The sequence below is a fragment of the Anoplophora glabripennis genome, unplaced genomic scaffold (genome assembly GCF_000390285.2).
Source record: "Anoplophora glabripennis isolate ALB-LARVAE unplaced genomic scaffold, Agla_2.0 scaffold467, whole genome shotgun sequence".
NCBI classification, from domain to species: domain Eukaryota; kingdom Metazoa; phylum Arthropoda; class Insecta; order Coleoptera; family Cerambycidae; genus Anoplophora; species Anoplophora glabripennis.
In genome coordinates this window covers 31,468-46,136 of record NW_019416580.1, presented here as the reverse complement: position 1 = coordinate 46,136, position 14,669 = coordinate 31,468, and the positions used below count along the sequence as shown (strand labels likewise).

The 14,669-nt window shown below is 32.6% G+C and overlaps 1 protein-coding gene across 1 annotated transcript in view; it reads right to left on the bottom strand.

Annotated features, from left to right (window-relative positions):
- The window catches only part of LOC108910726 (filamin-A), a 110,779-nt gene that overhangs the window by 72,595 nt on the left and 23,515 nt on the right, over positions 1-14,669 (bottom strand). The window contains exons 8-10 of the mRNA XM_018715425.2: positions 9,310-9,678; positions 7,595-8,079; positions 5,590-5,757 (exon numbers count right to left, since the gene is read on the bottom strand). Of these exons, the coding sequence (XP_018570941.1) occupies positions 5,590-5,757; positions 7,595-8,079; positions 9,310-9,678 (1,022 nt within the window). The remainder of the gene's footprint in view (positions 1-5,589; positions 5,758-7,594; positions 8,080-9,309; positions 9,679-14,669) is intronic.

The following is a 14,669-nucleotide window of genomic DNA, read 5'->3' as shown; positions in this document are numbered from 1 at the left end:
GCCAACGAGATAACTACATACATTATTAAACACGAGTTCCTTGTTCAACACATTTTGAAACAATGTCACAGTAACGTTCTTATATTTTCGATTAGGCAATTAGAATTCATTCAACTTAATGTCCCCTCTGTTTGGTATCATTGGGACTGGTAAATTTAATTATTAAATAGATTAATGTGCTACTGGCATATCACTATGCAAAATGGGGGTTTACGTCATATGAAATACATTTTATTATATAAACGAAAATTATTCGTAACGACATAAAAGCTGGAGAAAGTTAGTTCACATTATATGTGGAAAATTGAGATAATTGAAATAATTTCAGAAGTAAATTGCTTTGCGAACTAGTAACGAACATTTTGCGAGAAATTTGACAAAATTCATACATATAATTGAGTTTCCTGTTTTTGTACAAGGTACTCTGCAAGAACGTGTAGAACGACTAATTCACCTATATCCAAAATCGCTTTATTTAGCTGCTATTTTAATTCTTTAAATAACTCCAATCGATTTCGTTTATTTTTGAGCAGTGGTTTTCTACTATTAATTGACACATTTTGGTGTGTATAACAGTGGTCTGGTTTTTTAAACTGCTAGAAAATTGATATATGTTGAAAATATCCTTTCGTAATTTTTCCTTTTGGTTCATGCAATAATGATAAATATTTTAATATTAAATTCATCTTCAGTTGGTAACTGAATATACAGGGTGTTTAAAAAAACTCGTGTATAAGTTCCTCATGGGTAAATAATGGGGATAGTTCAGGGAAAGTTTTTTCTTAGAAGCCCTGTTTTTGAAATGCAGTGTTTCGAAATTATTACTTTCCAAATGGTTTTTCTTAATTATCTTTAAATCGGCTAAAGATAAAAATGTCAAAATTTGTAACGAGTAAACATCAACACTGCGTTAAGAATAATGTACAAACGGTTTCTTTCTGAAAAGCAGTGTCTCCGATACAGGTAACTGGAGGGGTACAATCGAAAACAAAAAACATATTTTAAAAGTTAAAATTTGTTACATTTCTAAACGATTCTATAAACTCTAAAGCATACTACAAAAAAAGGTATAGCTGTCGAAATTCGGTAGCATATACCATTTTCGATAAAAATTAAGTTGCATAGAAGCAAATGGAAGACAATTTCAGCATCTTCTGCAGTATTTCCAGTTTTGCTCATATTTATTTAATTATACAGCTATTTTGTTCTGTTTGTTTCCGAGTCTGTTTCCTAATATTTTCCTGTTATCTTATCACTTATTTTAAACATTCATGTCTATCAACAATTCAGTTCATTCAACAATTGTTTATTTTAGTAGTGGTAGTGTAGTAGTTTACAAAATCTAAAATTAGTTATTAATAGATATTAATTACCATAATTTGTTTATTTTGATTTACTTTTTTAAGTGTTACTTAACAACAAGCTTACATATACTTGAAATACATTTTAATGTTTTTATTTCTTTAAGTTAATAAAATGTTTTATTATTTAACTGTTTATCTGATACGTAAGAAAATAAAATTATATTCTTAAATGCAAAGACTATTGGTAGCTAAATGTCTTCAGCTCATTCAATGGTAAGGTCCTCTTCCAATTTAATATTTTGTTAATGTACTTGTGCCGCTTTATGTGAGTAAAAAAATGCAACTTTTTCTCGAGAATGGTACATGTTACCTTATTTCGACAAGTATACCTCTTTTTGTAGTATGCTTTAAAGTTTACAAAACCATTTAAAAATGTAATAAATTTTGACTTGTAACATTTTTTTTCGATTGTACCCATCCAATTACCTGTGTAGGCGACACTACTTTTCAGAAAGAAACTGTTTGCACATTATTCTTAACACACAGTAGATGTTTGCTCGTATACAAATTTTAATATTTTTATCTTTAGCGGTTTTAAAGATAATTAATGAAAACCATTTGGAAAGTAATAACTTCAACACGCAAAAACAGAGCGTCTAAGAAAAAAACGTAACATGAACTACCCCCACTATTTTCCCACGAGAAACTTACACAAGTTTTTTTGAAACATGAACGGGACACCCGTCTCGTTAAAATAAATATTTTAAAGTGTTTTTGTCCTTTGTATAATTTTCATTAAATAAGCGGTATAGGTACAAAAAAAAATTTAAATGTCTATATATCTTGTCTTCCATACTACAATACTAAATAAATTGTAGTAGGCACTTTGTATTTGTCTGTGAGTCAAGTTTGATATTTGAGAGTTATTGTCCCTTGATGAGTATTTAATACGACTAGATTTATTACATTTTACAACAATTTTTCAACAAACGACCAAGTAGATGTGCTCTTGGTTTACAGGTTCGGTTACGGCAATTTCCACTTAGAAAGCTATCCCAACCGCTGCGCCCGGTGCACAACTATCTATGTAAGCAAAAGCTCACACTCCAAAAATAATCAAAATCAGTTAACGCCAATTAGAGGAGTTATTAAAAGAATTTAAAAAAATCAGGATCCTCGGGGTCATCTAGCAGCCTAACGAAGCGATTTCGGATATGGGTGAATTAGCCTTAATCGGCCTATTTTAAGTTCAGAACCCTGTGGCTTTCAGTTGTGCACACACTTATGGGACACCCTGTATATGTCTATGTTGATTTAATGTTTTTTGAAATGTTTAGTTTAAAAACCTAACTCATTTTCTCTCAGACTAAACGTTCATTTACATTTTTCCACAGGATGTACGACGTTGCGACAAACTCTTGTAGCTATCCTTATGAAGAAAAATACCAGTGAAGTTGGGATAAGGAAGAATCTGAAGAACTTCCATCGTCCAACAAATTTTATTTTACTTATTTGAAGACTTTTCCAGTATTTACGATACTATGGTTTTTCGGGTTATGACATGATCTATATGGTTGCTGCCGATTAATATTCCCCTTTAACTAGAAATCTTTGGCATGCCCTTGTTGTTCTTAGGCTAGGTTCTGTGGGCGCAGATCCACTATCAAAACCTCTAGGTCAGTTGATATCATTTTTTTGCTAGTTTTAAGGCTACTACGGAATAGTTCCTCAAACAACATTAGTTCTCTAAGAAAACTGTAACCTCATCTGTAACTGGTTGCTTTCAATGCTTCCAGCTAAGGTAATGCAAATCTTTAACAGGCGGAATCAGGTACATCGACTACGGCATAACAATCCAAAAAACTATAGTACTTTTAATATCAGCACCACCATGAACTATTTTGAATTAAAACTTGTGTGCCTTTTGCTCTGTTATTACAATCTAAACATATGAATAAAGTTGAAAGTAAACACTGAAAAATTAAATTTCTTTTTTCCCCGTAACGTAAAGAAAAAAAAATTAAATAATTGGTCTATCTATGAAGATGATCAACCTGTCCATGAAGATATTTCTGTAGCATAATTTAATTTTTAAATGTTAATTTAATTTGAGATAAAGCAATAGCTTTAAAGCAACATAAAATCAAACTTTAAAAATACAATAAAAATAACATAAATGAAAAAGTTTATCGCATCATTTTAGACCGTAATTAAAATACAGCTTTCTATTTTCAAAATATTTATTTTAAATGCCAAAAATTAAGTCAAGTTTTCAAAAAAAAAAAAATGTCTTACCAACCTTTGAAGTAGCAGTTATTTTATGAAATATTGTTTCTAAAATTGGAATTCAAAACTTTGATTTATGCAGGGTGTCCCGAAATTAGGAGGAAATAATTCTACAGGATGTTCTATGTCGAAAAATATTATTTTTTTTTTTTATATATGTGTGTGTCCAAATTTTTTTTCTGGGGGTTTTATCGCCTTTTAGGGGGGCCTCTGTTGTTGTTTTTTTTTTTTTAATTACTTCGGAACCAGTTTAGGCCAATTTTTTGAATTTTGTTATTTGGTTTACTTTTTCGTTGTTCGTTCGGTTCTTAAACGGAATTTTCCAAAATTAACCAAAAAAAAATAACAATTCGCAAAAAGTAAATAACTGAACTGTCAATGTAAATGACGCCAAATGCATTTTTTTTCTTCATAACCCGCTACAATAGAAAATATTGACAATTTCGATTCCCGATAATTAACACGTATTATTTTTAAACAGATTTTACATAAAAATAAGACATTCTACCAATATGGACCAAGAGTACCTTTTTTACTAAAAAAACTCTGAAATTTCATACTTTTCAGTCAAAAGTAAAAAAAGTCAAAGCATAAAAAAGTTATAGTAAATTTTATCCCCCTCCTCTAATGTTAGAATGTATGTGATGGAAATTTGTAAATTTCGTTTTAGTAGCGGACTGAATATGTAAGAGTTAAGCTACTTACCACATTTCATAAATTTATCTCAACTGGTTTCGGAGTTATTTAGAAAAAACTATCATCAGAGTGGCCTCATTCAGTGACTATAACTTCCTTAGGAAGAATTTTTGGACCCACGTTTATATAAAGAAAAAGAAACCTTTTTCGACATAGAATACCCTGTAGAAATATTACCCCCTAATTTCGGGACACTTTGTATAACGACAGATTTTTCAGAATTTTTTAACAAACATTGGACTTTTTCAAATTCATTGCTTTCTAAGGTACAACCTGTTAGATTTGAAAAAAATAGAAATAATATGTTATTTCTGGGTTAATTAACAGCATTCGTTCTTGAATTTTTCAAGTGTCATGTTTTACTTTCCCTACACTAAGCTTAAGTATATCACAGTAGCAGTTACTGATTTCTCATGCTAAGGCTTATACCAAAGTAAGTGTTACGTTTTTGCCACATCATAATTCATCTATCAAAAATAAAGATTACTAACTTTGATTAGTGAATGTTACTAGTAGCAATGTTCACGTCAGTGCGGAGTCAAGGTACTTTTGTCATGGTTTCTGGGCGTTTTTGAACTACTACTATTACTAAAGAAACTCAAGAGGCTAATCTTCAATATCAAAATATTTTTTTGAAAGTTGAAACCCCTCAGACCCCTTCCAATTCAGACATCACTCTTTAATTTTTAAAATTTTATAAAAAGGTAGTTCTATGTGGGAACTGAGTAAATGCTTATTTTGCACTTTCAATCTTGAAGGACCATAGAGCCTTTAGAAATATATGAAAGAAAAAATGTAACTCTTATTTTTTTTGTTTCGACGACCTGGAAAGTTTATCGCAACGTCGTTATTACACACTGTATTTCAAAAATGAATGATCTATTTTGAGAGAATAGTAACGAACGTCACATAACAGCAATTCATTAATACATATAAATTAAATAGCTGGGAGTAGGTGGCACCAATCATGATTTTGTAATGAATAAGTACTTTTGGAACTATGATGTACACGATTTCAGAGAATTTAAATCTTTAGTCACTCGAATAAATACAAACAACAGTATTTTGTTAGATTCAATTACATTCCACTGAAGTAACTTTTATAATCAGGTACATCTATTAGCTACACGTCGATTATGGGGCTTTAATACTGTACTAAACTATTTCCCATTGTCAGTTTGTTCTATTCGTAGTTCAAATGCGATTCACATGTAAACTTGATTATATAATAAAGCGTAAGCGTCTAACATTTTCATTATTTTGTTCGATTTTAAACTAACTACGATAGCTATTGGCCACTTACCTGGTACTGTCTCCCCATTAAACTTAATGTCCACCCTGTGAGGCAGAGCCTGATGGGGTGTAAAGGCGGCTTTGAATCTTTGGCCACCTAGACTTCTAACACTCGAGGTCACTCGGCCTCCTTCCACCAAAATTTCCAAATCACCTGAACCAGCTCCGCTACCGTCAACTGGTAATAAATAATTTTATTTTTATTACTGCTCTCTTAAAACTAATTTTTAGTCACTTTGCGTATATGTAATTATAATATTACAATTATCTGCTACAAGCTACAATAATTGAATGATTAAAAGAAAATTTCAACTTTCTTTAAAAAGAGTAGGTATTTCGAAAACAAAATATGCAATTATTACTCCAAACGGAATTACGACAGTTCATTTAAATTTTCTATTAATTTCAAAGTTTGGATAAGTACCAATATCCCATGAAGAAGAGAGAGACGTACTTACTCATTGACTAATTAATTTTAAGAATATCTACGGCTTTGCTTCAAGTAAAAATCGCGTTTTTAGTTCTGTAAACGTTATCAAAGAAGGTCAAAAGTGTGTCAGTGAAGTGTCAAAATTTCGTTTGGAATAAACCACTCTCTGTGATCACTGATAATTGGATATTTCGACGAAAATTAATAAGTAAACCACAACATTCGTTACCACATAAATGCAGTTAATTATAAAAATACAAATATTCCATATAGCGCTCACATATAAAACAGTTCAATGTTTTAATGTGTTGAAGTGTGTTGATAGTATCTTAGTTTAAAGGCCGATTCCCAAACTCTATATGTCCATTATTCAGTAAAATACAGAAAAAGTATTCATTCCATGAACAATGAATACTCTTTTGACAAAATGGCCATGCGTGATTACTTGAATCTTGAATTAACTGGGTTAATAAGTTCATGTATAACTTTTTCCTTAAAACAAGCTTTTAGTGACGTCATTTTATTTTCGTATTCTTCTCAGCAAATCCTTTAATTTGATACCCATATCATTGGGGTGCATAAAAAATAACTGTTCCGCCATCTTTGGGAGTCCGCCATATTGGATTTAGAATGCCGTCACTTAGCTTACCATGCATTGTCAATTTTCATGCAAAATTTTAGTTCAATGGGTTGGGTAACTGTTTTAAAATTCAGTTGCAAGATTTGACCCATACTAATAAGACAAGTTAAATAAGAGTTTGTAAAAAAAAATCTATAACACTTCTATTTAGGTAAGTACATATTCAAAAACAAGAAAACTGTTGAATTAACTTTAAAAAAATATGAACATTAAATAATACATTTCATAAGATCAGTTTATCGTCGGAACTAAAATGTTTCCTTAAAAAGTTACGGGTAGATATTTAAAAAAACGTTTTTACATAGGTTTTTAGGTAAAAACAATAAGTTTATATTCATGTTTGGCTTCCTCAAAAACTCCCATACGCCAAGTTTCATTGAAATATCTCAAAAGGTGACGCAACTATCGTAAAAAACGGAAATAGGAAAACATGTTTAAATATTTATAGACACATCTTAAAAATTTCCTCTTTCTTCTTTCTTTCTTTCTAAGAAAAAGATCTTTATGGCAAAATAATAGCAGTATCTGATATAAAATTTATACATATTTCTGCATTGTTATTACTTCATATGAAAGTTCTCATTTTTCTCAACAATTTTTATTTAAAAAGTTTTTCTATATCTTTTCCCGTTCAAAAGAAAAAAACACTGGTTCGTTCAAGTCTGCTCTAATGGGAATCGGTCTTAAAAATTCTTCCAGTTATTTCATTATTTCGCAACTTTGTCCTAATTAGATCTATTTTATATCTGAAGATACCCGAGATTCCCATGTAAAATGAGACAAATATTTGCGGGATTCAACTGACTTTACTCAATTTTTTACCCAGACTCATCTTTCAGCAAACATTTTCGTACTCTCAACAGTAGTAAAGTATTCCCGATTTTTTATGTAAAATTATTCACTGCGGATAAGAAATGATAGTACCTACCTCCATCTCATACTTACTTTCAAATTCTACGGGCTGCCCCAGAACGCCGTCAGGCAATGGTTGAACTTTGATGGAAGAAGCACCTCCTCCTCCCTTCACAGATTTATAAATTGGCGAATTTCTACCGAAACTTCTCTCGCCGTAGGTATCCAAGTTCGAGGTATACTTCTGCGAAGAATAATTCTGACTGTAATTGGACTTGTAGTTCTCTTCGTTCATTATGAACCTAGAATGTTCTTCCGCTTTGGTCCTACGTAAGTCTGAATCGAGTTGGGAGTCGGTTAGGTTGGCAAGAGATTCTAAGCTTCTATCCGACAGGATGTTTCGAGTTTTATTTATCGCGTCCCAGGAGTCTCTCCTAGCAGAGGACTGGTCTGTCATGGAAGAGACTTTGATGATGGGACTGGTGTCTACCCCTTCGCTGTAGTTGTTGTAGGATCTGTTTTCCGTTACTCGTTTGTCAAATCGCGACGTAGCAGAATAGCCTACATCTGGACTGGACCTGAAATTTTAAATGTTCTTATAGAAATTAAAAAATATATATTTAGATAAATAAACCCCTGCTACAGAATGATCGGATTTTACAACATTTTTACGTATCTGATAGTTCAAGTGCACGGATTTATTTATAAAGGATAGAATTACGTACGGCTTTATCTGGTGATAGAATACCTTAAAATAAGGAAAAATTTTCGTCTAAATGTAGGTCGTAGAGCGCTTCGTCTTTGAGATAGAGAGTGTTGGAATTAAAACAAATATTAATTTAAGTATCTCTTAAATTGTTTGACGTGGATTGATAAAGCTTGGGGTATTGACTTAATTACGAAACAAAATTTGAATTGATACACAAATCTGTTAACCAGTGGCGGGGATGCTCTAGCATCTCTAAGTTTAGGGACATATGGGTCTATGGGTTCATGGGATATGGGTTAAGAGGTGAGAGTTACAGGGATTTTGTTTTATGGGTTAAGGATATAAGAGCAAAGATTTAGGGTTGATGGGCTGAAGATCTATGGGTTTATGTAATGTAGGTCTATAAATTTAGGGTTTATAGGTTAAGGTTTTATAGGTTACGAGTTCAGGGTCTATGACTGGTCGGAATTTGATTTAGCGTCTATTAATTTAGGTTCTATGGGTTATAAATTAATATGTGAAAGTATAACATGCATACTATCGAGAGATTTACACAAGTGATGGTCCACAATCTTCCATTTGAAACGATGAAATAACATTTGAGTCTTTATAGTACAATACAAAAGATCAATAATATAGAAAAGCACAATATCATCAGTCCTCGGTATTTATTTTATTGTTTATTAAAATTTAAAGAAGTCTAATGTGGATGGAATCACAAGTAAAATGAAGATCTGGTTTGAGGACTTAAAATAGATCAAATTTTCAGTTGCGGTAGATGGAATAGCAGAGTCCTGATCGCTCTTCATTGAATACCTGGCATTCCTATAAACTGCCATGAGCTGGTCGTAAATTTTACAAGGTTTGTGGTTTTGGACTGTTAAAAAACATATAACAGCCCAATTCGCAATCGACGTGACATTTTTACGGAGGTGTTCATACCAAATATTGTTTTTAGAAGAGCTATTATTAAAAACTTGGTAAAACTGTATACGCACTAAGGCATAATTTCAAATATAGCAAAATTAGTTTCGACAGCTCGCGTTGTTTTGACCTAAACAATTTTCTCCGCAAACGGGTTCTGGATTCTGATTCTCACCTTTCCATAAAATTTGGACTCTTAGATTCCGATATCCTCATCGAGGACATCTTGTTCGTATAACTGCTATCTAACTCAGCCTTTTTAGCAAAACTAGGACTAGACGTGTCGTATCGCTTCTCGTTCAATCGCTTGCTCGAAATGTAATCGGGACTGTCTCTTCCGCTGTAGGGCGGACTTTGATTGCGGTAACTGGGACTTGCGGTGCGTTGCATGTAACTGGGGCTGCTCGTTCTGTGCATGTAACTGGGGCTGTTTCGGTCAATGGGTGAGTTGGAACTCATCCTCTTTTCAGCCACGGATTTCATGTGGTAGTCCTGTGCGAATTTGTGGGTCTCTTCGTGTAGTGGACTGGCATTTTGTCTGTAACTGTAGAAAAGATCATATTTATTTATTAAAACTTTTGCTGAAAGAAAAGAAAAAAGAAGAAAATTACACAGGTACACAAAATGTTTGGTCCATTCCACGATTGCCAGCCTATGTACTTTGATTTCACATAGCGACTTTGGTGTGGGAACTGCTCCATCACCCTCCAATTTTTCTTAATTGTTAAAAACCACATCTGAAAGCTCCTGTGGAGCTCATTCAAAAACTGAATCCCATAATCTTTTACCTTCAAATCAATGCCAGGAAACCACCCATAAAACTAGCTAAACTTCTACATTCGATAAATTCAAGTCCAAACAATCCACGCACACTATACAATTGAATGACGTGGGTTTAATTCCTAATCTACTGACACTACAGACTACAGGCAGTATACTGCAGGCATATCCTGGTCATACGGAAGCAAAATCAGTTCTATAGCTCTGTATTTTTTTAAGGATACCAGACAGCCACCACTCCCCGAAGTCCCAAAATCTGCAGCAACTTTATTGCCAAGGAGTCTATCTACAATCATAGTATAATCTCTGAAAACAGTTTCAAATGAGTCGAGAAAATTGAATCAGCTACAAAACTACACCTATAGACATCCCCTATATAGATTATTCAAAGATAAAAAGAGAAATAGTGACTAAAAAGCACAATATTGTTTTTTTTAAGTGCAGTTTTATAACTGGGTCGATTTTCTCTTCACAAATATCTTCAGACATTTCAGGTACACTATGGTTGCAGATAGATAGGCCTGCCGTATGAGTATATGGATACTATGTGCAGTGTCTGAGGATTAGTTTACGTTCATGGCTTATTAAATAAATTCCCGTTACTAATTTGCCTGTCCTGAATATTACGTGGATCCAGGCTGTAAATTTATGGTTTGAGTTTGTGATTTGAATCCGCCGACTGTATAATTTAGCAGATCATTATGTTTTGGGGCAGTTTTCTGGTGTTTACCCGAAATTAAAGAGTTGCAAGAGTTAATTGAATCTTAACTAGCCAAAATATGCTATGAACCCCATGAACATGATGAGTCGATTAGTTTCCAGGGCTGTGTCCACATAGAAACCTACTGAATACAGTTTTAGCTGGTTTTTATATTTTAATGGCGGTTTTTGACTAAAAGAGATCTAGAGGTTTGATAGAGCATTTCCCACAACAGATTCCGTTTTGAGCGGTCTAGATGCATACGACGATAAGGTTCTTATCCGTGGAACAGATAATTTTTTTGAGTAATTGTGTAATTCAGTCTAAGTTCAACTTATTTGATTAAGTACAGTCATGTTTAATTCTTAATTATTTATTGTTGGATAGTTTTTCCATCTCAAAAATAACTGATTACATTTGACAATCAAAAGAGAATATTTTTAAAGGATTTTGTGAAGGTTTTAAATTTAAAATAAACTAAAATGACTCTTCTCCCTCAATTTTGTAAACAAAACATATTTTTTAAGTCTGTATTACTTTCTAATAGATCATTTTGTTTGACACATTTGTAACAAAAGCCGGGACGCGCAGTCATTTATTTATTAGTTCTCGGAAAGTAAGATATTTCAATCATCATAAAATATCGGAGGGTTAATGGTTTTCAAGTAGTAGGTCGCCAAGACAGTCCTTCGGAGAAAATTACCAATATTTTAACAAGTTCACTTAGACTGTCGAGGCCATGTGTTAAGCGTCTGGGAGGCGCCGCGTAGAACCCCATCTTTTTAATAACGCGCGAAACCACAAAAAGAGCGTAGAAATTCCACCTTAGAATTAAATTATATTGTAAAATTGATAGTAATTCGAAAAGAGAGTATACCTAAGCAGCTGGGTTTTTTTGACGGATTTTTCCTAGCTATAAGAGTAGATTAAATGAGATCGACTAATCCGTCCCGTAAATTGCTACGCGGAGTCAGAGGGGAAGGCTAGGGTTACTAGTAAGTCATATAATTATTGTTATAAATGTAAATTCAGTCAATTAGATAAATATACAAGCGTCCCGATATTCAGGTTCTCGCCAATAAGATGAGAACCGAAACTTCTGGACCCAAGAAATGGGCGTGGTCAAAGCGAATTGTGGAATTCAGGAAGGATCCCGAGAAAGTCAGTTCGTTCTTAAGTTTCACATTGAGCAGACTAATTATTAACTTTAAAGTCTCGGGCTAATTAATTAATTTTGATAGTTTTTCTAAATTTTGTATAAAGCGCGCATTCCCTGAATCTCGGTACGCTGTCGCAATTGCATCAATTAATTAATAATGTCGTCGAGCCGCTGTGTTTTTATTTTGTTCGTTTGTTTGTTTTGTTTATTTTTAATAAAACCCTTCCTGGAAGTTTTGTTTCCTTTGTTTCTCCAACTTCAGTGCTACCCTGTATAGCCAGCCACTTGATTACATTCCACGTAAGCAATGAAAGGGTAAGTGCTTGGAAGTAATTTTCTGAACATACAACATAAAGTATAACGATAACTAAATAAACTCCCTTTCGAGAATTAAGTAGTCACTCTTTCGAGAATTGAATAGTAACTTTTTCGAGCATTAAATAGATAATTAATAAAAGTAGATAATTAAAGAAATTCATTGAATTCTTCAATGATTGAAACATAACATATGCGTATTGTTTCTGTATAACATACACGTTCATCTGTACAATTTAATATACGTGCTGCTTTTAAATTTAATACTAGTATTATTTACAGTTTTCAAGAAATTGACAAGCAGATGCAAATATAAATACACGCAACAATAAATTATATACTGTTTGTAATGAAATATACGAAATATACCTGAGGGGTTAACTCAGGTTACACATTCAACTGTTGTTTTAATTAAGCTAGGGAATTTTTTAACAACTTTTCCTTGAGTGAAAATACAGGAATGATTTTAAAGAAACACCAGTATAATTAAGAAAGTTTTATCTTACAAAGTGCTAGATGTTTAATAAACCACAATTACTTAAAATAATTAAAATATATCGTTTATACTTTTTTGTTTCTTCAGTTATGAAAGAAAATGTATTCAGGTAAATATTTTACTGTATATTTCGTTACAAACAGTATAAAATTTATTGTTGGGTTTATTTATATTTGCATCTGCTTGTCAATTTCTTGAAAACTGTAAATAATACTAGTATTAAATTTAAAAGCAGCACGTATATTAAATTGTACAGATGAACGTGTATGTTATACAGAAACAATACGGATATGTTATGTTTCAATCATTGAAGAATTCAGTACTAGCTTCACCGGAACATAGAAGGTGTGCCTTTTAACATTCCCGCTGCCAATATGTCCGAAATAAAGAAATTTATTTTAGTTCCGGAAACTGAGGTTGTTAGGTCCCTTGAATAGCTTCAAATTGCAGTTATAATCGTTAGTTCAAATCTTTCTGTATAGATGGAGTGGCAATACTAAAACATTTTTTAATTCCTAGAACGTGGAAATGCGGTCCATTTGAAAGATCGTTAAATTTTCAGTAATTTTTGTAATATAAAGTTTTTCCCAATATTTATTTGTTTTCGAGACATGTCGACTTCAATATGCAAAGTACAATGTAACAGGAAAATCTATTATTTTATTTAAATCACACTGCTACAAAATATTATTTTAAAATATTGTTACAATGGCTTTATTCACACCACATACTGACTAACAAACAATAAATTATAAAAAAACAAATGATCAACTACAGAAAAAGTAACAGAAAGTATTTAAAATAATAACGGAGATGTAGATGTGGTTGCTGAAGTAAGTGAAAACAAGGATTATAATAAATGTTCCAAATTACGACTTCAGAATTAATACACAATGTTAGTCTTCTCGTTAGTTCGACATTACAGACTCTTAATAAACTGTCTCGATCTAAAGCCGCCGTAACTGCATACATTTTATTATACAAATCTGCCATGTCTTCTATAGGGTCCTGACAAATAATGTCTTTTAAATGACCATATAGAAAAAAATCCAGTGGGATCAAATCTGGTGAACGAGCCGGCCACCTTATAACTCCGTTAATACCTAACCACCTTCCCGGAAACCTCTGATTTAAGTATTCTTGCACAGCATTAGTATACTACAAACTACAGGGTGTTTCAGACCACCCGTCCACCCTTCTGAAATCTAGGGTATCAAAAAAATGAAAAATTCAATACCTCCTAACAGTGAAGGGGCTACGCCGGATCGATTGGAGGTATTTTCAGCTTCCGGCTTAGACAGGCAGTCAGTTTTTTAAAATGGAATAGCATACTTTTTCTTATTGATCTCGATTCAAAATACCTTCCGAAATGTAAGTGTTCCCCTGAGAAGTTTAGTGACACAAAGAAATTAATCGCAGTATTGTACTACCAGGTAACCTAAATATGTACATTAACGAGGTTGTATCCATTGTAAAAATTTGTTAAATTAATGGCTTTCAACTTTATATTATACTTTTTTATACTTTGTGGTTTAACTTCGACTTCGGGAGTAGCATTTTCAGATAGTCTAAAGTAGTTTACGTTTGGCATTTTTTACATTACCGCAAAGCTTTGGGGAAATAAATTCATAAAGAATTTGTGAGTCTCAAGACCAGGATAGATTTAAGCGATTCATTGGATGTGTCTTCTCGGAAGAGAACAGATTAAATGCTAAGTAATTTGAATTTAGTAGAGCATCTAACTTTTCGGGGTTGCAGGGGTTTTGTATTGCATATTTTAACTGAAAGTGAAGGCTTTGCAAGACTGAGATTCCTGCTTTTCTAAATACAAAGCAATCAAAGAAAGTATCGGATAGTAGACCTTCGGACTTTCACAAAAAAGAACAAATCTGCTAAACTAATAAACAATCATCATGAAGCATATTAAGACGGAATTGGCAGCATTGCTTCGGGATTCTTTATAGAAATAGCCTACAGGTTCAGGAACAAAAAATAGTTCTTTATTTGTAGTACGCAGGAATCTATAAATTTTATTAAATTTTTCTAGTCGAATATTTGTCTAAAAAGATTTTAAGCTAAAATATC